Genomic DNA, 24,909 nt, shown 5'->3' with positions numbered 1-24,909 from the left:
ATTTGTTACACACACAGCCCCGGATGTAGACAACAGGTCCTGGAAGACGCGCAGAAGCAGATCTAGTGATTCATAAAAGAAATGAACGAGTTCCGCGGCAATAATGTGTTATTTAGACGCTGCATCGTCTGTGTCCCGCTGTGCCCCCATTCGCTACCATTATATGGAGAAGCGGCTCGCACAAAACTCCTAATATCTTCCGAAGGACTCCAAATGACACCAAACTTTTCTGGGTGAGTATACGACCATAAAAAATGCCAGAAATAAGGTCCAGGTTGTATAAAACGAAACTTTCCCTTTAATAGGATTATTATTATCATTTTAACTGAAACAAGTCTTCTAAACATCAGTGTAGACACCAGTGTGATCCTGGTCTGGGGAAGTTCTAGAAACCTGGGAACACGGGAGTGACGACCCGAGCTGACTTTACATCCCCAGAGGTCCAGATGAGCTTCTGTCTCCATCATGATTCATTTTTATTGCTGCTTCTGTTCACCTGCACATTGAACCTCAAAGTCTACTTGACCCTTGCTCTCAGGCTTCACGGCCTATTAAAAGTCAAACATTTACTACATCTAGTGTCACAATGTGCACTCAGTTGTTAACATGCTGACGGTAAAGTGAGACATCTTGGGAGGTTTTTCCTGAGCCACATTCCCAGACCTCCATCCTGCAGAGTGAAGCTGAACCGCTGCACCACCATCTGGTACCGTCCAGCAGCATCTTCCAAGGAGAACATGTTCCTGCAGTGGCTCCTGCACCCAAGACGGGTCCATTTAACTGAGATTCAACTGTTTACTGTTTTAATCCACTTATTTCCTCTTTATTTAACAGTAAAAGAGGATTGTGGAGATTTAAAGCCTCTTTTCTGAGGGAAGTCTGGCCAGAACAAGAGCAGTGAAATCAGTAAAGACACATTGAAATCCAGAAATATGATCTGTTGTGAAAATGAACTCTGTACTTTGGGATGTTTCAGGAGGAAAACTCCCGTCAGTTTTACTTGAATAGTAGATTTTTTTTTTTTTATCCCTCAGATCTGAGTCGAATCCTGGAATGAAGACTGAAGAAAACACTTTGTTAGAACATCAGAAGTTTTATTTCTTACTAAATATTCAGATTATTAAACATCAACAACATCTGATCTGCAGATCTAGTCTGGTCCTGCAGCTGCAGCTATGACTACCAGCCCCAACACACCAGTTTACACCAACTAGAGGCTTTACTGAACTGTTTGCTGTGTTGCTGCAGGTCAGTAACATTTCTGAAATCATTTACTTTGTGTTCGAGTCTAAAAAATATTTTTATCATTAGAAAACAAGAACATTTGGTTTGCTAATCGAAACGATTGTGAATGCAGACATGATATCAGAGATGAAGAAGGTCTGGAGTTGGAGTTCATGAAGTGGAAGAAAAGAGAAATACAACATAGAAACACAACCAAAACTAATAGTTAACAACAATTACAACACAGGCTTATTTCTGATTTTATACTGAAAAAGAAGATGTAAATATTATTAATATTTCCCAGGTGAAACTACAAAAGAACAACTTCCACCTCCAAAAGAGGAAATAACAACAAAACATCAACTTATAGAACAAAAACGTCCCTACATCCATCAGAGTTTGAGACGTTCATCTCTGAGAAGAAAAGAAAAATCAATAAAAATCTGATATAAAAATGTGGAGAGGAATTAAGTCTATTTGAGTTTACAGAACTCAGCTGAGGCTCCAGGACGGGGTTTGATCCCAACTCCAGCGTAGAGCGGCTGAGTGAAGGTGGTCTGGACTCTGTGGAGGAGGGTCATGGTTTCAGAGACGCTGTAGAAGGACAGAACACCTGCTCTGTGATCCAGGTAAACTCCTATTCTGGAGCTCTGAGGACCTGAGATAGAGGTTCTGATGTTGTTGTACCAAAATTCACAACTGTCTGAGTAACAATGTAGTGACCAAGATTTGTCATTTCCTCCAAAACCACTTTCCTCCCACCCCCCTGATCTGATGATATTCTTGTATGAAACTGCTACACCAACTGCATCTGCTTTCTTCTCCACCTCCCAATATTGACGTCCAGTCAGACTCTCTCTACTCAGGACCTGAGGATGTTTAGTGAATCTGTCTGAATGACTAGAATAAGACTGAAGTTGCTCCATAAAAGTCACCTTTCTGTTCTCCTCTGACAGTAACAGCTGTCTGTTTACTGTGTTTGGATCCAGAGTGATTTCACATGAATATTTCAAGAATCCAGCTCTGCTCTTTGGTTTTGGTTGTGAATCTGACAGTGAAACATCCATGTCAGTGATGGTCTGAGAAATGTTTGTCCACGTGTCTCTCAGGATGTCCTGTAGTTGACCTCTGACCTCTGACACGGCTGCTGTCACATCCTCAAAGTAGCTGAGAGGACGGATGCTGATGCTGGAGGAGTGTGTGGACTCACTGAGTGGTGACAGTGACGAGTAGTTGTGGAGAAACTGGTTGTTGTCCTCGTTGTCAGTGAGCTGCTTCATCTCAGCGTCTCTCCTCTTCAGGTCAGTGATCTCCTGCTGCAGCTTCTCCTCCAGCTCTCTGACTCTCCTCACTTCAGTTTCCTGCTGGGATCTGATCTGCTGCTTCACATCAGAGCTTCTTTTCTGGAGGAGAGAGATCAGCTCAGTGAAGATCTCCTCACTGTCCTCCACTGTTTTATCAGCATACTGATTGATGGCCTCCACCTCCTGCTGAAGCCGCTTCACATCTTTCTCTCTGTCCTGGATCTCCTGCTGGATTTGTTGTCGACTCACCTCCATCTCTCTCTGCCTCTCAGTCCTTTCTGCTGCAGCTGAGACTGTGTCGTGGCCTTTATGTTCCTCCACAGGGCAGAGATAACAGATACACTTCTGATCAGTACGACAGAACATCTTCATCACCTCACCATGACGGGGGCAGATGTTGTTCTGCAAGTTCCTAGAGGGATCCACCAGCTTGTGTTTCTTTAATGGAGCCACATCATGATGAGGTTGAAGGTGTTGCTCGCAGTAAGAGGCCAGACAGACTAAACAGGACTTGACGGCTTTCAGTTTTCTTCCAGAGCAGAAATCACAGGCCACATCTTCAGGTCCAGCATAGCAGTGATCAGCAGGAGCAGCTTGGAGTCCAGTCTTCTTCAGCTGCTCGATTAAATCAGCTAACATGGTGCTTTTCACCAGCACAGGTCTCTCTGTGAACGTCTCTCTACACTGAGGACAGCTGGTAATTTCCTTCTGCTCTTTTCCATCCCAGTAGCTTTTAATACAGTTCATACAGTAACTGTGTCCACAGGGAATAGTCACCGGATCCTTTAAAACCTCCAAACAGATCGAACAAGAAAAGGTATCTTGGTCCAGCTGATCTCCTTTTTGTGCCATTTCACCTCTCGAAAACTGAGACTGAAGTTTTAACGTCCTCAACACTGAAACTAGTCTGCAGATCTGCAGGGGAGGGAACAAGGAAACGTGTCCAGAGACGAGCTGCTGTTTTATGAGGCTCAGAGTCCATGAGGAGAAGTTGTCTAAGATAAAAATCCTTTAACTCTTTCAGAACAGAAAACGTTCCTGTTTAAAAGCTACTATCAGTTCCATATTACCACATCATTTTAACACCAGTTTTTCAACAATGATACAATTAGAGCCTTGAAAAGAATATTGTTGGGCCTCCAGTGAGATTGTGCGTAATGACCTCTTCAGAAACCAGGCCGTGAACACGGGTGGACAACCCTGGTACCACTATCCAGCATGTTTTAGATCCCTAGGGATACTCCAGGACCACGATTGGCTACCGCTGATCTTAAACATGCAGGACGGGGGATAGTCCAGGACCAGGATTGGGAAACACAGTTGTACCAAATGGCGCCATGTTGTAAATGGGTGAAATACACCTGGAAATTAGCTGGAACACGCCCACCTAAATGTTCATCACATTTAGCTATTTTAGCTTTGCTGACTTAGTTTATGCTAATCCATGATGTTGATTACTGTTACTTTAAATTAATTCTGATTAAATCTGTCCAAACATCCTCTTTAGAAGTATCAAAACTGAAATGATGGAATGACGAGTACCGGCTGAGATGAAACCAGGACTGCTGATGCTCCGCTATGCAGCTTTAGCCTCGCAGACCGACAATGGATCAGAACACAATCAGGCTTGGCCGGGTCCGGCAGGTTCTGGCCCGGCCCGTCTCACAGGTGAACATGGGTGTTCTTGTCTCAACCTTGCAACTGCTAAAAAAATGTACACAAGTTCATCCTGCGCTCATCTTACACTTATAGCCTACAGTTTAAAGTACTGTTTAGAGTCCACTTTTCTAAAGCTCGACTTTCACAAATCTATCCCAGTATCACTGACAAATGCGACAAATGTTGTGCCTCATCCTGCAATTTAACCCAAATGTTCTACTCTTGCCCACTACTTTCTCGCTTTTGGTTGAATTATTTTGACTCCATGTCAAAAATACTTTCAGTGATTATAAAGGTCTCCCCCATGTTGCCATATTTGGGCTCCCAGAGGACCATAGCAAGTTTACTTCAACTCAACTAGACATTTTAGCTTTTACTTCCTTATTGGCGAGACGCCACCTTCTTCTCCACTGGAAGTCGACTAAGGCTCCTCTAGTACTCAGTGGCTCAACGATACCATGTTTTTTCTGAAGCTGGAAAAGATTAGATATTCACTGAAGGGTAGCTGTAACAAATTTTATAATAAGTGGCTTCCCTTTCTTATATTCTTCCACTCTCTCCAGTCCCTGCCTCCTGATTGACGGACCCCCCCTCCCTCTTTTCTCTCTTTTCTCTCTTTCTTCCTCCTTTTTATCTATTTATTTACTTTTCCTTTGTTTTTTTCCCCTTTTTAGTCATCTATTTTTCAATTTATACCGTGTAGCTTTAATACTTAAATATTACTTAAAATAATTTTCAGTTATTTATTTATCATTATTTTTATTGAATTGTCTAATGTTCTGTTCTTAAATCAAAAAAAGAAAAACATCCTAGGAGGTAGACTGTATATCTTTTTTTTCCTGTTCTACTGTGCCTTACCCCCTAATAAAAATATTAAAAACATCCATCCATCCATTCATCCATCGTCCGCCGCTTATCTGTTCCCGGGTCGCGGGGGCAGCAGCCTCAGCAGGGATGCCCAGACTTCCTTCACCCCACACACTTCCTCCAGCTCCTCCGAGGGGAGTCCAAGGCGTTTCCAGGCCAGCCGAGAGACATAGTCTCTCCAGCGCGTCCTGGGTCTTCCCCGGGGTCTCCTCCCGGTGGGACATGCCTGGAACACCTCCCTAGGGAGGCGTCCAGGAGGCATCCGATACAGATGCCCAAGCCACCTCAGCTGACTCCTGATTATTGTCTGCTCCTGGTCCTGTATTCCTGCCTGCTTTTCGCCTCTGTTGTGGTAAATAACGTGAACCAGACAAGCTACCACTGTGTGTTCTGTGTGTTGCATTTGGGTTCTCTGCCGGGCCGTTACATTGCCACCTCTTCTGGCTCCTGTAGATGCTGAGGTACATGATACTCTCCTCACAAGATGTACTGGGGCTGCCGGGCAGTCCGTATAAGGGTTTGTGGCACCCTGCACTCCCCCCACAGAACCCCCCCCCCCAAAGCAGTTCCTAGGGGATACAGTTTAATGGTTGATTGTGAGATTGTTGCAGCTCCACTCATGTGTAACTTACCTGGTGATGTGGGGACTGTCCTGTCCTTCACATGGTCGTGAATTTATTGTTGACGTTACGTGTCCTAATATACTGGACTTCACTGCATCCCCAGTGAGTGTTGCCAATGGACGAACCCTCAGAAATGTGCGTACGCCAGACTTGATGTGTGCGTGAAGGACCAACTTTCCACGTTCAAATTACTTTTTGAACATCCAACCGTGAGCGTAGAAAGTGGTGCACGTGCAGGTTTTTTGTGCGCTGCACTCTTTCTACATGAGGCTCCAGGTCCCATTTTTTTGGCAGCAAAGGTAAAACTGCCCGTTGACAGGAAATGGGAAGAGATCCTGTCCGATAGCCATCCAACAGAACCTCACGAAGATCCGTCCCAATAATGCTCCAAAAGTGCTTATAAAACTCTGAGGGGTCTGGTCTTGTTACGGTTTGGGTTGGTTTGGGTTTGATTGTTGATCATAATTTCAGGGGTAGTTGGTATAGTTCTTGTTTTATTGTATCTTTTTTGAGTGGTTTATTAGTTGCATCTGCTAAGATTTGGGTTATTTGTTATTTTTTGGAATTTGTTGCCAGATGAGTTAAATCTGAGTCACTATTACCAGTTCTGTTGTTTTTCAAGAAAGGGAAGAAGCACCTCCCTCCATTCATTAAGATGTTTGGGTAGCCACTTTGATGTTGGTTCGGTAAAACTTGCCTTTGTTTGTTATGTAGATAGTTTGAGTTAGTTATTCAGTTTAGATTTACCTCCATTATTATTCCTCCTGGGGTGCCAGGTGGGGCAATAGGTACCTAACAGCAGATCAGGGATGTTCTGACCCAACAACAGACGGCTGACATGAGAAACGCAATGAAGAGATGACACCAACTGCTTCTTAAAAAACTCTTTATAAAAGTATCAAAACTATAAACTACAAATATCCAGAAAGTCTTCATCATAAAATCAAAGATTTCACAGGAACCATGAAGAAAACTCTTCATCACCGTCCGCCCCCAGTTTCTGACTGTCGGCACGTCAAGGCTTGGCTTTCCCTGCCTCTACGGACCCGACGCGGGAATCAAGCGACACCAGGACTGGACTGTACGCAGTGGAAGACGGGAGGCAGTGATGAGGAGTTCAGAGCTGCACGTGACGAACACGCTGAGGTAGAAACATCTGGATGGAGAATCCGTTACTCACAGTCCTGCTGCTGTAAAACCTATCGATGAGGTAAAAAAATAAACATGTCCCACCGCTTCCAGCTTTAACAGACGTGGGTGTGGCTTCACCTGTCCGAGTGAAAGAGGTGATGGAGGTGATGAAGGAGGCACTTTTCTGACGAAGACGAGTGTTTTAACACCTACGGTGACCTCTGATGTGTAGTACACTCACTTTGAAGACAAAATAGAAAAGCTATGTTTTCTTCTGTAAAACAGATTTTCTGCCCTCTTTTTTTTTTCTGAATTACCGGGTCAGACCACATGAGGTCAGCATATCACAGACTGTAGACCAGGGGTGTCAAACTGGGGTCCTCGAGGACTGGAGTCCAACACATGTGCTGTAGAAGAACTGGACAAAACCTTCTGCGACGTCACCCACCTTTCCTGCTTATTTCCCTTACTGCACTACTGGTAGGAACTGACTCCACCCTACCTGGGCTTGTGGGGAGAACGAGCAGGACTGGATGCTGTCTGGTTAAACCTCACTGTATTTCAGCATGGCTAGCTTGGCTGATGCTAACCTATATTGATATCTAATGTTTCATGTAACTGAAATCTGTCCAAGAATTTCTGACGTCACCACCTAACAATGAAAACAGTTCTGCCAGTGTTGAAAGGAGGCCCAGTGGACCTGGGAGCTGCATGGGCAACGTCTTTAGACAGTAGTTTTTTACAGTCTATGCATAAGACAAAGACATATGAGACTTGCTGGGTCGTCCCCAAAGATCAGCACAGCATTTTTAGCAGCAGGAGATCAGCAGCAGGTCCGTCAGCAGCAGGTCCGGCCCGTGGATGGAGACAAACTTTCATCCAGTGGTTCTGCTCCCGTCGCTAATCTTTATGAAGCTTATCAAAACTGAGCTTTAAAAAAATAACGTATCCAGTGAATTCAACAAGCTTCTGTCCTGAAGTCAACATGAACTTCCTCCATCATGATGCTCCATTTTCTGTGGCTACATCTACATCCTCCTCCTCCTCCCCTTCTTCTTCCTCTTCCCCTTCTTCCTCCTCCTCCTCCAGAAGGCAGGGCAGACAGGTGTACCAGGGCAGGGCCACCAGCAGGTGGCAGCGCGGTGACCTTACCCGGCATCGAACCTTGGAGCCGCTGCAGACGCTCAGATGCTCAAGATGGAGGAGCAGAGACACCAACTAACACACACACACACACACACACACACACACACACACAGTTAGCATTCTCACACAGGGGATCATCACCATGGTAATCACCTTCTTACACTGACAAACTGAAGATAGGTTTCCATGAGCAGGGTTCGAAGTAGGTTTAGATCTGATCTCTGATGTGAATCACATCTGGATCTGAACCACGACTGGGTCTAAACTATGTCTGGAACTCAGCAACGTCTGAATCTTAACCACATCTGGATCTGAACCACGTCTGTATCTAAACTATGTCTGGAACTCAACCACCAACTGTGGGGCAGCCATCAAGCACCAGAGGGAGGCCATTGACTGAATGAGCCCTAAAAACAAACCCAAACCGTCTGGATGGATGAGAGAAAGAAAAGCAGCATCCTCTGGTCCAGAAAGATGAACTAACACCATCAACGGTCACCTCTCCAGTCAAAGGGCAGGAAGGTGGTCTGAGTTTGGAGTGGCCGACGCCAGGTTGATACAAACTCTTGAGTGCTTCCGTGAGTACGGCATGATGATCGCCATTGGCTGAGCCAACTGTCAATCAATCATATCAGAAATTAGCTGATCGCTTTATATAACATGATTTGTCTAAACCATCCTTGGACAAGGTTTCCACACGGATAGTGAAAACTGTAAAACTTAACAAGGCTGATAGATCGGCTGTTAGCAACAGTAACCGAGGGGACGGAGCTTATCAGTAAGTTAACTGAACATGTGGAGCAGCATTCCAGTTTTCGGAAACACCAAACTCCACGAGTTTGACTGATCATTTTTATATCAGATTAAAGACGTTCTGATGGCCATTTAGGGCTCTGATGTGTTCAGGTCTCTAAATATTAATGAAATGAATTGAAGGTTTAATTCCTGAAGTTCTTCATTTTATAGATATTCTATATTTGACGTTGATTTAAAAGTTATAATGGTTTGTTAATTTAATTTAAAAGGTAACAGTGGTCGGGGAGACCCGAGGGGGTCGGTTCTGCTGCCAATTTTACCGTGGAACCCTGCTGATGGGAACCCACCTTTACTGACACCAAAAGCTGTGACATCACTCAGTACCTGGCTCAGGTGTGTGATCTGGTCCGTGTGCTCCTTGTAGACTCTGTGCGTCTTCAGCAGCGTGTGGTTCTGGACGCTAATGTAGAAGGAGCCGTCGGGGAGGATGTGGACGATGGTGTCGGACATGGAGGACAGCTGAGACACAACAAAAGACAACATTGCTTCATGAGTCAAAGCTTTGAGCGAGAACATGAAGGGTTAATCCCAGTGTTGGTTAGCATGTGGTTAACTTCGGACCGTGGTTCCCCACCCCTGACCTAGAACATGCAGGACAGCGGCTTTCGAGGACTGGACTTCAAGAACCCTGATTTAAACTGTCTGGAAACAATTTAATTTGCTAATCATTTTTGTCAGACAAGAATATTTAGGTTTTTTAAATACCTGACATGTTTCGGCGCTTTCATTAGTCACAAGATGGTGTGTGTGTGTGTGTGTGTGTGTGTGTGTGTGTGTGTGTGTGTGTGTGTGTGTGTGTGTTTTTGTGTGTCCCGCCATTTAACAGCTGATGTTAAAAGGAGGCGGGACTCACCTGTCCGATTTTGACAGGTGAGTATCGCCCTCTGCTGCCCGTTCCCCCCTCGAGGATGGGAGAGAGCATGTAGGCTCCCCGTCCCTGTTGATGGTCCTCAGGCTCCCCCTCCTGGTATCTATGGCCTCCCTGATCCAGCGCTGGTGTTTGTTTTCTTCGGTGCGGAGGACTCTGGCCTTTTCCCAGTCCATGATGTGGTTTTCCCTTTTGCAGTGATGGCTGACTTGTAGTGTTACTGTTGTGCCTTTTCTTTTGTTGCTCTTGTTGTTGTCTCCTTCTCGCATTCCCTTTTATGTTCCTTCTTCCTTGTAATAAAACTCTTCCCTGTCTCCCCGATGTATGTTTTATTGCATGAATGGCATGGTATTTCGGAAATGGTGCATTTGTTTTCTGGGTGCATTTTTTTTTTTTTTTCTTTCTTCGGATGAACCAGTATCTGGCAAAGTGTTGTGTGTGGTTTGATGGGTGTGTTGATGTTGTATTTTTTAAATTGTCCTTTTGGATGCGTTCACTAAAATGAATATTGTCTCGGTGTGTAACCACACCAAAAGTACCTTGGTGTTTTCGATCAGGATTTGTCGTTTAAACCATATATTAATCAGGTTTGTAAAATAGTATTTTTCCATCTCCGTAATATTGCAAAGATTAGGAAAATCCTCTTGCAGAGTGATGCAGAAAAACTAGTTCATGCGTTTGTATCTTCTAGACTAGATTACTGTAATGTGTTATTAGCAGGATGTCCAAATAATTTGCTGAATAGGCTCCAGCAGATCCGAAATGCAGCAGCACGAGTGCTGACAGGAATCGGCAGGAGAGACCACGTCTCTCCAGTGTTAGCGTCGCTCCATTGGCTACCGCTGAATTTCAGCGGCGTGAGCAACACTGTAAGCCACTCAAAAACTCAAAGATCAAATTTCTTTGTAAAAGATTGAAAATACGAAAAGGAATGTTTGGAACAATTCCAACTTCAGTTTAATTTTATTATAAAAAACAAGGAAGTGAACGCTTCATACCCTGGAGCACTGCAGGAGCTGCAGCACCGGTCCATCAGCCAGAACCGGCACCCAATGAGCCGGCAGCACCGTCCTCCTCAGCGCCCGCAGCAGGCGCAGCAGGCGCTGCAAGCCCTGCTCAGCTTCAGCATCTTCACTGGCCTCGGCTCCAAACAAGCTGAATGACCCCAAGCTCTGAAAGAGGGGAGCAGACGCTGATTTGAATTCTGACTTCCTGCAGCTTTAATCACAAATCATGACTAACAGCTTGACTGACCAATGAATTAAACTCTGCTGGTTTGTAGGTGGAGTCAGATGCTGTGACATTATCCGTCACATTGGCTGTGCTGACTTCAGTGAAGTCTGAAGGCATCGGGGAAGGTGCCGTCAGCGTTTCCTCGTCAGAGTTGGAGGCTGGCAGCTCCACCTCCACTTGGAAGAACTTTCCTTTGTCAGACACTCCTTTGCTGCATGCTCCCGCCTCCTCGTCTTCCTCGTCTTCCTCGTGTTCCTCGTCCACCTCCGTCAGCTCCGTCAGCTCCGTCAGCTCCGGCATTACATCTGCAGCTGCTCCGTTCCTCCCGTACAGCTCGATCTCCACAGCCTCCTCCTCCTCTTTCGGCTGTGTTTGTTCACCAGGAGGAGGAAGAGGAAGAGGAAGAGGAGGAGGAGGAGGAGGGGGAGGGGGAGGAAGGAAGGTGAGGCCGTTGCAAATATGGAAGACCGGACCGTCCTGGACACAAACCACAAACGCAGGTCAGATAAGGTTTTTTTTCCTGACAGAAAAGCAGTGAAGCAGGGTCTGGTTTACCTGAGGCGGGGGTACAGGCAGACAGGGGAGGACGGAGTCAGAGATGAGGCTGGGAGACAGGTGGCTGCTGTCCAGAGTCACGTTCAACTACAACAGATCAAGTCAGTGAGTTTCAGATCTTTTTCTGAGCGTTCGCTGGACGTTCAGAGGTTTCTCTTCGAAAAGCTTGGTTTTACCTGGACATGTGTCCCGTTTAGTAGCCCTGAGGCTCCGCCTCCTCCATCCAACAGGAGCTGAAAATACACCAGCACAGATAAGTTTCCATCACATCGACTTCCTGCAGACTTGCAGCGTATTTAGACAAAAACTGGATCATTTAATTCACTCAGAGTTGTCTTCATCACAGCATCAGTAGCATAGAGAATCACCTGTAAGACACAAGTGAGGCTTAACTGGTCCGGCAGCGTCAACGTATCCACCCCAGACTGCTAATGCAGGCGTCAGCATTCCAGTCCAGAATCAGACGTGCGATTTTTCTTAACCGACTACGAGGGTCTGGATCCAGACCTGTGGGTTATGTGTTGGTTATGTCCTCACTATGCTGCCTTACTGCTATTGTTTTTGCTTCCACTTTGCTGCTTTGATTTTTGTTTTATGCCCTCTATTTCTATGTTATGTTTTATGCCTTAAATTTCTTTTTATGTGAAGCACCTTGCGCTGCATTTTATGTATGAAAGGTGCTATACAAATAAAGTTTATTATTATTATTATTATTATTAATTTCAACGTGGAACGCTCAATTCCACGTTGATTGGGATGTACAAAGGAAATGTGCTTGGATTCATGCCTACGCACAGTTTCATACATCTGGATTTTTTTGTGCGTAGGACGTTTTCTGGATTTAAGCGTAAGCCATGTTTCAGTAGGAAATCTTTGTACATGAGGCCCCTGCTGATCCTGTCTGGACGTTGGTGCTGCTGGTTAAACTGGAAATGTTGTCGTTCAGGTTAGTTTAGGTCAGGGGTGGGGAACCCGGGTCCTCGAGGACCAGGGTTCTCCGGCCCTGGTTTAGGTGGTAACGTGTTGGAGTGCCACCTGGACCTACCTGTGGGGGCCACGTCTTCCCTATGTGCTCTTCCTCCTCCTCCGTCTTTATCTGAGGCCAGTCCTCACTCTTCTTTGACTTTCTTTTCCTCTTCTCCTTTTCTCTCCGTCTCTCCCACATCATCTTCTTCCACTGCTCAACAAAAACACAGAGTATTAGTTTGACCAGGGCTGGGAACCACTGATCCAGACTGCAGTGGCTCCCAGCCCTGGTCCTCGAGAACCTGCACGTTGCAAGACAGCGGAGGACCGAGGCTGAGACGGCTGGTCTGGACTGAGATGGGGGACGGCTCACCTGTGAGTGTTCTATTTGCTCGTTTTCCTCCTCTTTTCCGTTCCATCTCTTTTTTTTCAGCTTCGCCCGTTGCCGTGGCCAGATGTTCCCCCCTCCCTCTCCTTCCCAGAGACAAGCGCTCCGAGGTAAAGAATGCTAAAGGAATACAGACGAGAAGAAGAGGAAAGCAGTGAAGTTCACACCTCTTAGACATCTCAGCAGGTTTGTGAGTTATTGGACTTTTTTGAGAATTATATAGAACCACATGGCATAGAACAGAACCAGAATAACACATGCAGCCCTCTTTACCAAATAATCCACTTAACTAGTGCTTTAAAGGTGTCTGGAACCTGTGATGGGATGTCACCTGGAAGTCGCGGTGGGCCTGCCCACCTCATGTCCGTCAGGTATTTCCACTTGGGCCCCCTGATAAATATTACAGTAATCCCTCGTTTTTCGCGGGGGTTACGTCCCAAAAATATCCGTGATAGGTGAAATCCGCGAAGTAGCAACCTTTATTTTTTTTTACAATTATTATACAAAGCTTCAAATTGCGGAGATCAGCCCCGCCCCACTACGTCCCAAGTAATTGGGTTTGAACAGGATAAAAATGAAAAATACAATAAGTACAGTAGGCCAAATTTTGACTTGCACATATTTCACTGCTCTTCTGACTGAGCCGCTGCATCCTGACTCGCTCTGTAGCGTCTTTTTTTTCTAAAGCCTGCGGTGCAGGTGTGTTTTTTCGAGAGAAGAACATAGTTATGTGTCGTTGTTGTCGCTCTTTTTTCTTCTGGGCAAAAAGATTCTTATAAACCGACATGCCACCATCGATTATATCGGAGAAATGTAATGAACGATTCATCAAAGGGTTCCGTTCTTGAGCTGCTGCTGAAGCTCATTGGCCGTTCTCAGCATTGTTGTTAAGCAACCAACGTTATTGACACAGGAAGTGAAGAAGCGGGGAGACTGTTTAGCCAATCAGGATGCAGAACACGATGCACAATGCGAATCTGTGAAGCAGCGAGACGTGAAAGGTGAACCGCGTTATAGCGAGGGATTACTGTACTGTATATCAAAACTGGTCCACCGCCACGCCGCTAAACAGTCGCGCGAGCCATTACCACCTGACCGCAGACAGCAAGTGGAAGAGTCCTCTGCATCCCTGCATGTCTTAGATCAGTGGTATTCAACCCGGGTCCTAGGGGCCCCTGCCCTGCAGATTTTTCCCTGCCTCTGTTAAAAAAGGGAAGAGGAGCAGAACATCACCAACCTCCTTCTCCTCTGAATCCTCACTTTCCTCCTTCCATTTCTCTGGGGTCATCCAGGGAGGAGGCTTCGTGTATTTCCTGGGGAACTGAGGAGGAAACAGACATCTGCAGTTCCTCTGATGGGCAGCAGGTGGCGACAGACTCAACCGTCCTGCCTCCACCTGAGGAACTCTCAGATGCACGAGCCCAGACGAGGACACAGTGAAGACAGGAAGATAAAATGTTCTCAGACTTTTAATAAATAATAATGAAACAGCAGAAACATGAGCAGCTCCTGGAGAACACCTGTCTGTCACTGGTTCCTCTGGACTCTGAGGAAAAAAAGAAGTGTGGGAGTCAGACTTACCACGACCAGACACCGTCTCAAAATACACTTCTGCCTCTTGGTGCACGGACCGCCGAACTTCTTCATGTCCAGGCAGTTGACACACGTCCCGCAGTCCTTCCGGAGGCATCCGGCGCAGGAGCCGCAGCCCGTCCGACGCTTCAGCTTCTACAGAGAGGAAGTCTGTCAGCTGTCGGCGGGACAACGCCGCCCACCTGCTGATCCCCGAGTCTCACCTGAGCACTGACCTCTTTGTTCATTTTGGGTGACAAGGCCTCCTTCTTCTTCCTCGACTTCATCTGGAGGACCAATGACAAGCCGGCGACAGATCACATGATTATTGGTTACCGTATGAGGCGTGTCAGATGATCACAGACACCTTCATCAGTCATCACCATTTCCTCCTCTTCCTCTTCTTCTTCCTCTTCCTCTTCCTCTTCTTCTTTGATTTTGATTTTCCTCCTCCTCAACAGCCACCGATGACCCCCAACCTGAGCAGTAGGAGACACCACAGAGTGAACACACCCAACAGCATCCGCACACACGCAGCAACACAGGTGATGTTACCTTGTTAAACACCATGGTGGGCTGATTCTTCTTTTCTGGAATCACAGACAAACAGAATCATGAGCACGGAGCGTTCTGTCGTTCAAAAAGAATAGTTAATGTGTTTTCCTCTTCAGAGCGTCAGGAAACGTGTTCGTGCAGACAGACGGAAGGATGGACGGAGCAAACCCCTGCAGACACGCGGGGGTTGACGCAGAACCATAATTCAGGCTTTACAAGTAGCAAAAATGGTTGTGTTTTCATGCGTTTTGGCCATTCGTTTACACGAAAACGAAGCTTAAAGTCACCAAAAATGATCATTTCTGAAAACTCCGGCCAAAGTGGAGATTTGCAAAAACTCAGTTTTCACGTTTGCTTGTAAACGGAGAGAAACTGACATTTAGGCTTCAGAACGTCACATTATGTGACAGAAAAGTCACCAGCGTCATGTGTGCGACCTGTGTTTACAATTTGTTTGGCCACCGTCAATATTTTCTTGTATTTTACCTGTTTTATATTATATTCTAAAGTCACACTTAAAAGTAACTCCACTTCTCTGTCACTCCAAACGAAAGACTCTCGTTACGTCTTGGAAGTAACTGGAAGTTACTCGTGTCATTTGTTGACTTTTTTTTCCAGGATTCCGATTGGCTAGCATGACTTTATGCTTCTCGTTACACTGCCATCTGTAGGTTTGGCTGCTCATAGCACCTTAACAGCGTATTTATGCAGGTTCATGTAAATGATGGTATTTTTCAAAACGTAGAGGGGGAAATATCCGTTTTTGTAAATACCCGGCTATGTGTAAACGTGGCTTGAGTCTGACCCCAGGTGACCTCAGACGACCTTATATGACTTCAGGTGACCTCAGGTGAACGAATCCTACTGGTCGTGTCAGAGACTTGCGGTGCGTCTAAAAAGTATATACTAAGAAGTATACTTAAGTTCGGCACACTTTTGAGTAAATATCAGTAGTGTGCATTAATTCGGACGTACTATTAAGAGCGCACACGTCACTTCCTGCCATAGGAAGTGACGTGTCACAGCAGCAGTAGCAGCTCCGCTCCGCTATTTCTCATTTATCCTGGCCAAAACAAGATGACATTATATAATATTATTATATACGAATATTATAATATCAATATTATATAATAATATTATTATACTTAATATTATACTTATGACATATACGTATCACTTAGAAACAAAACACTGCTGCATTGCATTGTGGGAAGTTTCTGCTTAGCTAGTGTCCATCAATCCATACTAATAAATTTCTCCAGAATGAGTATGGATAGAGCATACTATTGAGTACGTACTAATGTTTCGGACGCACTAAAAAATCTCGCATACTCATTTCGCATACTCATTAGGGTGGAAGTATGCAATTTCGGACGCAGCGTTGATGTTGAAATGTTCTGGTTCTAAAACAGTTTTGGTCTCCATGGTTACGGTTCACATTCATGAAACTGTCCAGATTATTTCTCTGTTTCAACTCTGATACAAGTGACTGGATCAGTAATAGACGACCTTTGTGTTGAAACAGGGAAACTTGTAAAACATGCACAAGACCCCTGGTTTAAACTGCACATGAGTAGACGGATGGGTGGACAGGTGTGTGTTACCTGCATTCTCGCAGCAGCAGTCTCCATCTTGACGTCCACAGCAGGACAACAGCCTGTGAACAAAGAGAAACAGCCTCTGAGGTCGGCTCACCATCGGAGGAGAGTTCATTTCTTCTGGCTCCGCCCTCTTACCTGGCATCTTGTGATTGGCTGTTGCTGTCATTTGTGTTTGGTTTTTGGGTGAAGATGCAGTAACTGTGATCTATCTTTCTACTGTCTTCGCTGTAGTTGTCCTCGTCGTTACTTTGTGGGAGGTAGTGGGTGGAGTCAAAGGAGATATCGGAGCAGTGTTTGAGGCTCAGCCTGCTCCGGGGTCTCCCCGGCCCGTCGTCGGGGGTGTGATCCGGCTGAAGTTGGACTTCCACCTTCTTCACAAACCTCTTTGTTACACTGCAGTCCTGCTGCTCAAGCGGGTGCATCCAGTCCCAGTCCGGCCCCGGGTCGTGCAACCGGGGCCTGTGGCGACGCCTCCTCATTTTCACCCCCCACATCTTCAGCTCTTTGGGTCGAGGACGAACGATGACAATCCTGCACTTCTTGATGTCTGGGAACTGTTGCCTCCATCGCTCGTCCTCAGCCTCCCTCTCATCGCTTTTCTTCGCCTCCAAGGTCCTGGTCTCCATGGTAACCACAACATCCTTTCTTTTTCTTTTTCCTTTCTTCTTTTCTTTGCAACGTTTACGGGATGGACGGAGCTGCTCAACATCAGGGCACCCCGTTTCATCTGCCAGACAAACAAATTCTGGGTCATCAGGAATGATAAGAACAGAACCAGAACTCTGATGTGGTTTAACCGCCGCCCCCAAACGACATTACATTACTCTAATAAAAAGAGCTTTGATGTCTATTAGAATAATTCTGGGGTCCAAAAAAAGTTAACACACATGAGATTTCAACAGAAGTGTCAAATTAAACGAGCAGATGAAGATACACACAGCAGAAATATGACCAACCCTCCACCTGTAGAGCCCATGTCAGTCTGGATTCATGTAAAACACTCTACCGTCCCCAACGCCACGCAGCCGAGTTACTCACTTTCATGCTTTGTTTTGTTTTGAATAGAACAGTTTGGGGTTTGTATCAGTGAGCTCTTCAGGATGTTCTAGTGTGGAGCAGCTGCTAAGCTGTGGACATGTCTTAGGAACGATGATGGAGCTGGATGATTGACACCTTGACGGAATCTTCGCAGCCAATAGAATCAATGGAGAGTTCCTGTGGGACTCCAGAAATGTAGATCTGGAGGACGGCTCTTCTACTATCAGGAACCATTACCATGGAACCAACCTCCAGTTTGGGTTAAGGAGGCTGACACCACCTCCACCTTTAAAACCAAGCTTAAAACCTTTCTGTTCAGTAAAGCTCTAGTTAGTGTTTAGTAAAGCCTACAGTCTAGTGTGTTAGGACCAGTAGCCATAGCTGCAGGACAAGACTAAAACAGTTAAGGCTGAGTTATGGTTCTGCGTCAAAACGACGCCGTGCCTACAGCGTGTGGTACGCGTCGACGCAGACCACACGCCGTCACTGACACCATCACTGCCCGAAAATTGTAACTACGCGTCGAGGCAACGCAGACCAAACGCAGACGAGAGGGCTGTGATTGGTTTGCTTGGTAGCAACGCATTTCCGGTTTCCGGTTTGAAGCAGTCGTGAACTTTCACCGCTCTTTTCGTGTATGTGAGATTTTTTTTGTTTTGGTTTTTTGCACAATAGTTGTCCTTATCTCTTTGATTTACTGTGACCGGAAAAAGTCGGATAAACCATTCAGGAAAAGATCGCTAACTAGAGGTCGCGGGGAGTACTGCACCGCGACGAAATGGAGTGACGGAGAAGTCCGAAGGGTTCACGACGGCGTCACGGTGACGGCGTAGGGACGGTGTTGGTTTGATCCAGAACCATAACTCAGGCTTTAGTCTTACATAGCTTTGTTGTAGTTATGCTGCTATAGGCCTACGCTGCAGGGGGACTCCAATGTGATCCACTTAGAGGGGCCCCCTCCTTCTCTTTCTTTTCTCAGTTATTAATTATAAGTATTTCATAACCATCATTGTTGTCCATTGTTCTTATAGTTTGTTGTGCTGGTCTGCCCCCTCCTTTTCTCTTCTGTGCATGTTTGCAGGCCAGAGCTTCAGGAGCTCCATGCTGCCCTGCAGTCCCCCCCTCTGATCAACTCAGGGTCTGCTGTCTACATCTGTTTACTGTATATAGTTGTCCCCATAGTGCACCAGTTAGCCATTGTCTGTGTCTCTCCTTTCTCTGTTCTTCATTCTCTCTCTCTGTTTCCTCTTTTCCTGCTCTGTCCAGCTGGTCTCCGGCAGGAGCCCCCCCCCCCCCTTATGATCCAGGTCCTGATCCAGGTTTCTTCCCTCCTAAAGGGGCGTTTTTCTTGCCACTGTTTATGTTTATGTAATAATTGCTCGGGGGTCATGTTCTGGGTCTCTGAAAAGCGCCTAGAGACAACTTCAGTTGTAATAGACGCTATATAAATAAAATTGAATTGACTCTGCTGGAGTTCCTCTGGGACCTGAGGTCACAACCTCAACCTATTCTCAAACGTTAAGCAGGTAACAAGGCTGAACGCAAGGTTAAGAAATCATCATACCCCAGGAAAAGTTCTAGTTCTGGAGAGAACTTGTCCTGAAAACGGACGGTCCCGGTAAAACCGTTAAAGCAGCCGTGACAGCTAGAAAACGCCAAGCAGAAGGGCCACTGGGGTGGGCGTGGACCCTGTGTAGAATAGTTCTATGTAACCAGCAGCTGGGTCAATTGGTCTCAAGCGATGGATGAACGCCGTTTGGAAGAATGATGCCCTACACCACCCCAGCCGATTTAAGGGGGGTCGGGTTCAATTCAACTTGGGCTAGAGGAGATAGGCACCACGACGTGTCCAGCGCGGTAGTGACTCGGAGAAGCTGGTGGGATCCTCATGGAGACATCGCTTTTCTTTGTGAAGGACAGGACACCCTGGAATGGGTCCACCCGAGACGGGGGCCCGTGTCCTGGAGAGTGTTGCGGTTCCAGCAGGATCCAGTGAGCTCTCGCCGGCCCATGAGATTCCAACACATCCATATTCTGTTCCCACGAGTCTAAGGTCTGGGATATACTTGCTGTTGGTGCTTGCGTTCGCGTCCGTTCACGTCCATTTCCGTGCACCACCAACCGCAACGTCGCTCGCGTAGTACGCGAGGAGAGCGCGTCGTACCGGCGGTAACTGATTGGGGGCAGTAAGAAGAGCAACAGTTGGAAAAGTGATTAAATATTTTGTAGTAGCGGTAGTAGCAGATTAGAACAACAAACAAGTTAACATGACAATATTGGATGATATAGGAGATTATAACATTGGTTTGGTTGTGATCTCGGGAAAGGAGACGGCGCCAGCGACCTCCACGTCGTCACTTGTTGCCAACCGGTATCTGACCAGGACCAGCGCCACTCGCGGCCAGAGCCAGAACTGCAGGTCAGATATGCGTTCAGTGTCTTTTTGAGAACGTGAACGTTGACGCGTCAAATGAACGCAGGATACGCGTGGCGGCCATGATGCGTACGCATACGTGGTCTGAACTGCAAGTATATCTCAAGCTTAATGCTGATTCTTTCCTCTAACACCACCCTCGGTACTGAAATACGGAGGTTCCAAGGAACTTCAAGTCAAAAACGTTTTGTAAAATATTTCGATGTTTTTTTTTTTTAAACACAAATTAAGAAACAAATGAGCTGCGAAACGTAAACCTTGCAATTAATCGGGTTTCTGTGTATCAAAGCTGGACTGCGGGTCCGCTGCGCCAACGAGTCCATAGGACGTTTGTGAGGGACTGTGAAGTGGGGGGAGTTCTGAGTGCTGTGAAGGTCCCTCAACGGGTCCCTGAGGAACCCTCGTGTTTGTTAGAACAACCTTCACTGCAGCTGCAATGAGAAAGCTTACAATGCTACACTTACCCTCCACCTCAAGCACCGCCCCCAGACACAGCTCGTCGAATGGTTCCATGTCCATCTCAGGATCTGGTCCAGCGCCACGGCCTCTGCTACCATGGCCAGTGAGGGTGAGTCGTGCAGCTGGTGGCTCCTGGGTCCATGTCAGTCAGGTGATGAGTCCAGTTCAGGAAGTGATGCGGTGCTGGAGAAACTGCTGATCAGTTGAAGACCCGATCAACTGTTGAGCCATCTATCACCAATCAGTCACCAGGTGGGATGATCTAAGGGGCCTGCGAAACACACACTGACATGTGTCATGGGACGGTTCCGATTTGAACTGGAAACTATTCAGACTTTTACCGGGCCCAGTTCAGATTATTATTACCACAGAAAGGAATTTAGCGTGGAACATGTCAACTATATCAGACCTTAATCAGAAACACATCAGTTCGATCAGACTTGTGCCAAAGCAGCTGTTGATCACCTTCTACTCTGCCATCATCCAGTCTGTCCTCTGCACGTCCATCACTGTCTGGTTCAGATCGGCCACCAAACTAGACAGGCACAGACTGCAACGGACAATCAGGACTGCAGAGAGGATAATTGGGACTAACCTCCCATCTATCCAGGACCAGGAAACGGGCAGGTAGCATCTCTGCAGACCCCTCACACCCAGGACACAGTCTGGTTGAACTCCTCCCCTCTGGACGGCGCTACAGAGCTCTGTACGCTAAAACCTCCAGACACAGAGACAGATTCTTCCCCCAAGCTGTTGCTCTGATGAACTCTCATAACTCATAGAGTGCAATAATAACAATAATAACACAATCATATGCTGTAACAATGCACCTTCCAATAATCATAACTACTTTATTCTGCTGCACCTTTCACTTAAAAAAAAATTGTATATATGTTAATAAGAGCTGTCATTTGTCTATACCTATTTATTTACCTATTTACTGTAGAGTGAGCGACAACAACCGAATCAAATACAATGTCTTGTCTGACCTGACCTGGCCAAATAAACGTGAGTCTGATTCTGAAAGCATTTGGAACTTAATCAGTAACATTCTGGACTTTAAGCCGGGTCAGATTCAAACCATAAACATGAATCCCAGCTGCTGATTTGGTCTCTGCGGCTCACTGTGGGTCTGTGGTGGTCCCAGTTCTGCTTCATGGTTTTAGTCCATGGACCAGACCAGATATCAGCACCACTCAAGGTGACGAAACTTGCTTATAATTTTTGAAAATATCCATGTCTGTAGATGATATTTTGGTATGATAAACCTTCCTGAGTGGCAGCTGGATCATAGTTATCAGCTCATGAAGTTCAGAAAATTACATTTTAGATGCTGGTCCATATCCTGGTTTAGACTCATGTACAGGATATCTGTCAATGTCTCACAATATTGTCTTTGGTATCATTTTAAGCATTCATTCAAGCTAAGATGTGAATCTTTCTGACCAACATAGGAGGTCACTGCAGCTCTTTAAACTATAAACAACACACATTTTTACACAATTTACGCCTAAATGATATACTATATTTTATCCCTGTGTCATCTAGGAACAACAGAGACACAAAATACAAAAACTGGAATACTCACAGGACCATAAGGATTCAGGAAATGTATCACATCTTAGCTTGAATGAATGCTTCAAAGGTCCCCTTTAAAATGATACCAAAGACAATATTGTGAAACATTGACAGATATCCTGTACATGAGTCTAAACCAGGATATGCACCAGCATCTAAAATGTAATTTTCTGAAGGGGGTGGTAACTTCATGAGCTGATAACTATGATCCAGCTGCCACTCAGGAAGGGTTATCATACCAGAATATCATCTACAGATGTGGATCTTTTCAAAAATTATAAGCAAGTTTGGTCACCTTGAGTGGTACTGACAAGTGAAATTTTGGGCTCTGGCCCATGGACTATTTGCTCCCAGGTTCCTGGAGAAACATCTGCAACTCTACCTGGCAGCGCAAAGCATGTTGGGATGTGTAGTCCGCTGGTGGTCAGCCGGTCAGTGAACACAGACCGGTGGTTAGAGGGACCGCAGAGACCACCAGCATCAACTCCATCACTAGTGGGTCCTGGTAATGACTGGGACGCGTGCACGTGGGCGTACATGCACGCGCACAGCCGGAGTGGACATGTTTGTCTCCGCAGCGGAGCTGCCTGCGGTCTTGCGGGGGACCGCGGCTCGCTGGCCGGCCTAAGGCTCTCCTCTCCGGCTGTGCGTACCCACCTGTGCCCGCGCGGACCCCGCTGCGAACCCGCTGCATTAAATCCGAGCATTGATCTGAATTAAAGCAGTTTTTGTTTCTCACCGCTCCGCTAGACGCTCCGCTGCTGCTGCTCTGGCTCTGCTGCCTTCAGGGACACGCCGAGCCTCGGACTTCACAGCACCCGGACCAAAACAACTGAAAAGAATGCGAATTCTTGAAAAATGTAACAAAAAAAACTGTCGCAAGTGATTTGAAAATGTCCCTAAAGCCATATTTTGCTCTCATCAAAACACAAATTATATCACGTTTTGAAAATTACACATTTTTCAATTTAATGGAGAAACTTTGCTGTTTTTCTACAACAAAACACCTACAACTAAAAGTTTAAATGTGCCATAATTGGGAAGAAAATTAGCATTTTAGAGAGGAGCGGATGGACAGAAATTCATTAATCTGAGATTAATCCGAATAATGCTCCTGAAGGCTTTGAATATTTCATCATGTACAGTAGGGCCTTCATACTATCATCAAAAGCTTCTGATGATCTGGAGAAATCTCTGTGCACCTGGGACAAGGTTTAAACTCAACAGGGAAGCCTGGAATCCTCAGACTGTCTGAAAGAAAAACATGTTTTTGTGATGAAATTCCTTCATAGACTCAGACACACCAGAGCTCTCCAAGAGCACAGCCGGTTGCTTCAATGCCTATGGAACAAACAGCTGGCACATCTGGAGAGGAAACATCAACTCACACATCTGCTCCCACGCGTGAACGCTGAAACGAACATTTGTAAACCAGCTCAGGCGTGCACGATCCCTGCTGTGGTGCAGCATCTCTGTGAGGGGAGCTGCAGTGGGACCTTTCCGAGGTGACCCTGAAGGCAGCATTTCCACGGCACAGCGCGCTGCCGCTGAGCGTGCGCAGACGTCAGCTCGCTTAGAATCAATCAAAGTGATTGTAAAGACTCGTCCTGCCTGCTGGCAGCGGGTGGGAAGTTCCCGAGAGGAGCGCGGTAACTTTCCAGCGGCTTCCGGACAAATTCTAGAAAATCTAAAAAACAAAACTCCATTTAGCTTCTTTGTTTTTTATTTCATGTGTAGAACTCACAAATACCTTCCGAAATCGACCTCTGAATCAAAACATTGTCTGCGTCCGAAATTGCACACTTCCACCCTAATGAGTAGCAAAAACAGTATGTGAGATTTTTTTAGTGTGTCCGAAACATTAGTACGTACACAATAGTATGTGCTATCCATACTCATTTCGGAGAAATATATTAATATGGATTGACGGACACTAGCTAAGCAGAAACTTCCCACAATGCAATGCAGCAGTGCTTTGTTTCTAAGTGATACGTATATGTCATAAGTATAATATTAAGTAGCCTATAATAATATTATTATATAATATCAATATTATAATATTCGTATATAATAATATTATGTCATCTTGTTTCGGCCAGGATAAACGGGAAATAGCGGAGCGCTGCTACTGCTGCTGTGACACGTCACTTCCTCCCAACGGCAGGAAGTGATGTGTGTGCTCTGAGTAGTACGTCCGAATTAATGCATACTACTGATATTTACTCAAAAGTGTGGCAAACTTAAGTATACCTTTTAGTATATACTGTTTAATATGGCATTTCGGACGCACCGATTATCTGCAGTTCCTCTGCTTCCTGGTGATGTGTTCAGGTCCAGAATAGAGATTCAAGTGTTCCCCCATCATGGTAGCGCCTCCGCCATGTCTGACCTCAGGGGTGGTGATAAGGAGGTGGCGCTCGGCCATCTGGGGGCAGTTTAAGGTCTCGTCCTTGTTCTTTCCTACCCCATGGATGGACAGATGGATCAGACTTTTAAAAGCTCTTGAGAAAAAAATACACAGAATAAAAGACAAAACAGGAATATCAGTTAGAAAGAAAATACTTCAACTGGCTGATGCAGCAACGCATCCAGCAGGAGGCGCTGCACCGGCAGGAGGCGCTGCACCGGCAGGAGGCCCTGCATCGGCAGGAGGCGCTGCACCGGCACTAGCTCAGACGGGATGAACCCGAAGCTTCAGCGGGAACTGATGTGATGGTATTCTATCCTGATATGAGGCAGACGCAGCCAAATCCAGGCTCGGTTGGTGCCATCATCAGCAGTTCAATTCAATTTTCAATTCAATTTTATTTATATAGCGTCTATTACAACAGACAAAGTTGTCTCTAGGCGCTTTCCAGAGAACCAGAACATGACCCCTGAGCAATTATGACT

General features: G+C 46.0%; 2 protein-coding genes across 2 annotated transcripts; both read right to left on the bottom strand.

Moving 5' to 3' along the window:
* Positions 1–1,105: 1,105 nt before the first annotated feature.
* Positions 1,106–3,436, bottom strand: LOC133456953 (tripartite motif-containing protein 16-like). The gene has a single exon (XM_061735694.1). The coding sequence runs from the start codon at positions 3,378–3,380 to the stop codon at positions 1,698–1,700; it is 1,683 nt and encodes a 560-aa protein (XP_061591678.1). The 5' UTR covers positions 3,381–3,436; the 3' UTR covers positions 1,106–1,697.
* Positions 3,437–6,552: 3,116 nt separating this feature from the next.
* Positions 6,553–22,793, bottom strand: LOC133456952 (uncharacterized). The gene is made up of 17 exons (XM_061735693.1): positions 22,757–22,793; positions 20,445–20,710; positions 16,644–17,235; positions 16,512–16,564; positions 14,908–14,942; positions 14,736–14,831; positions 14,577–14,639; positions 14,362–14,508; positions 14,018–14,101; positions 12,766–12,900; positions 12,472–12,603; positions 11,603–11,659; positions 11,427–11,513; positions 10,893–11,348; positions 10,637–10,810; positions 9,095–9,229; positions 6,553–8,026 (listed from the first exon to the last, which is right to left on the bottom strand). The coding sequence occupies exons 2-17, from the start codon at positions 20,497–20,499 to the stop codon at positions 7,808–7,810; spliced, it is 2,520 nt and encodes an 839-aa protein (XP_061591677.1). The 5' UTR covers positions 20,500–20,710; positions 22,757–22,793; the 3' UTR covers positions 6,553–7,807.
* Between the last annotated feature and the right edge of the window lie 2,116 nt (positions 22,794–24,909).

The sequence above is a fragment of the Cololabis saira genome, chromosome 12 (assembly GCF_033807715.1).
Source record: "Cololabis saira isolate AMF1-May2022 chromosome 12, fColSai1.1, whole genome shotgun sequence".
In the NCBI taxonomy this organism is placed as follows: domain Eukaryota; kingdom Metazoa; phylum Chordata; class Actinopteri; order Beloniformes; family Belonidae; genus Cololabis; species Cololabis saira.
Note: the sequence above shows the minus strand (reverse complement) of the source record. Positions and strands in the feature narration are given on the sequence as shown.

Excerpts from the sequence above, each read along its gene's own strand:
- LOC133456953 (XM_061735694.1), bottom strand. The coding sequence starts at position 3,380 with ATGGCACAAAAAGGAGATCAGCTGGACCAAGATACCTTTTCTTGTTCG.
- LOC133456952 (XM_061735693.1), bottom strand. The coding sequence starts at position 20,499 with ATGGACATGGAACCATTCGACGAGCTGTGTCTGGGGGCGGTGCTTGAG. Across the intron at positions 14,943-16,511 it reads CTGCTGCTGCGAGAATGCAG|AAAAGAAGAATCAGCCCACC; the intron begins GTAACACACACC and ends CTGTGATTCCAG. Across the intron at positions 14,509-14,576 it reads ACAAAGAGGTCAGTGCTCAG|AAGCTGAAGCGTCGGACGGG; the intron begins GTGAGACTCGGG and ends TCCTCTCTGTAG.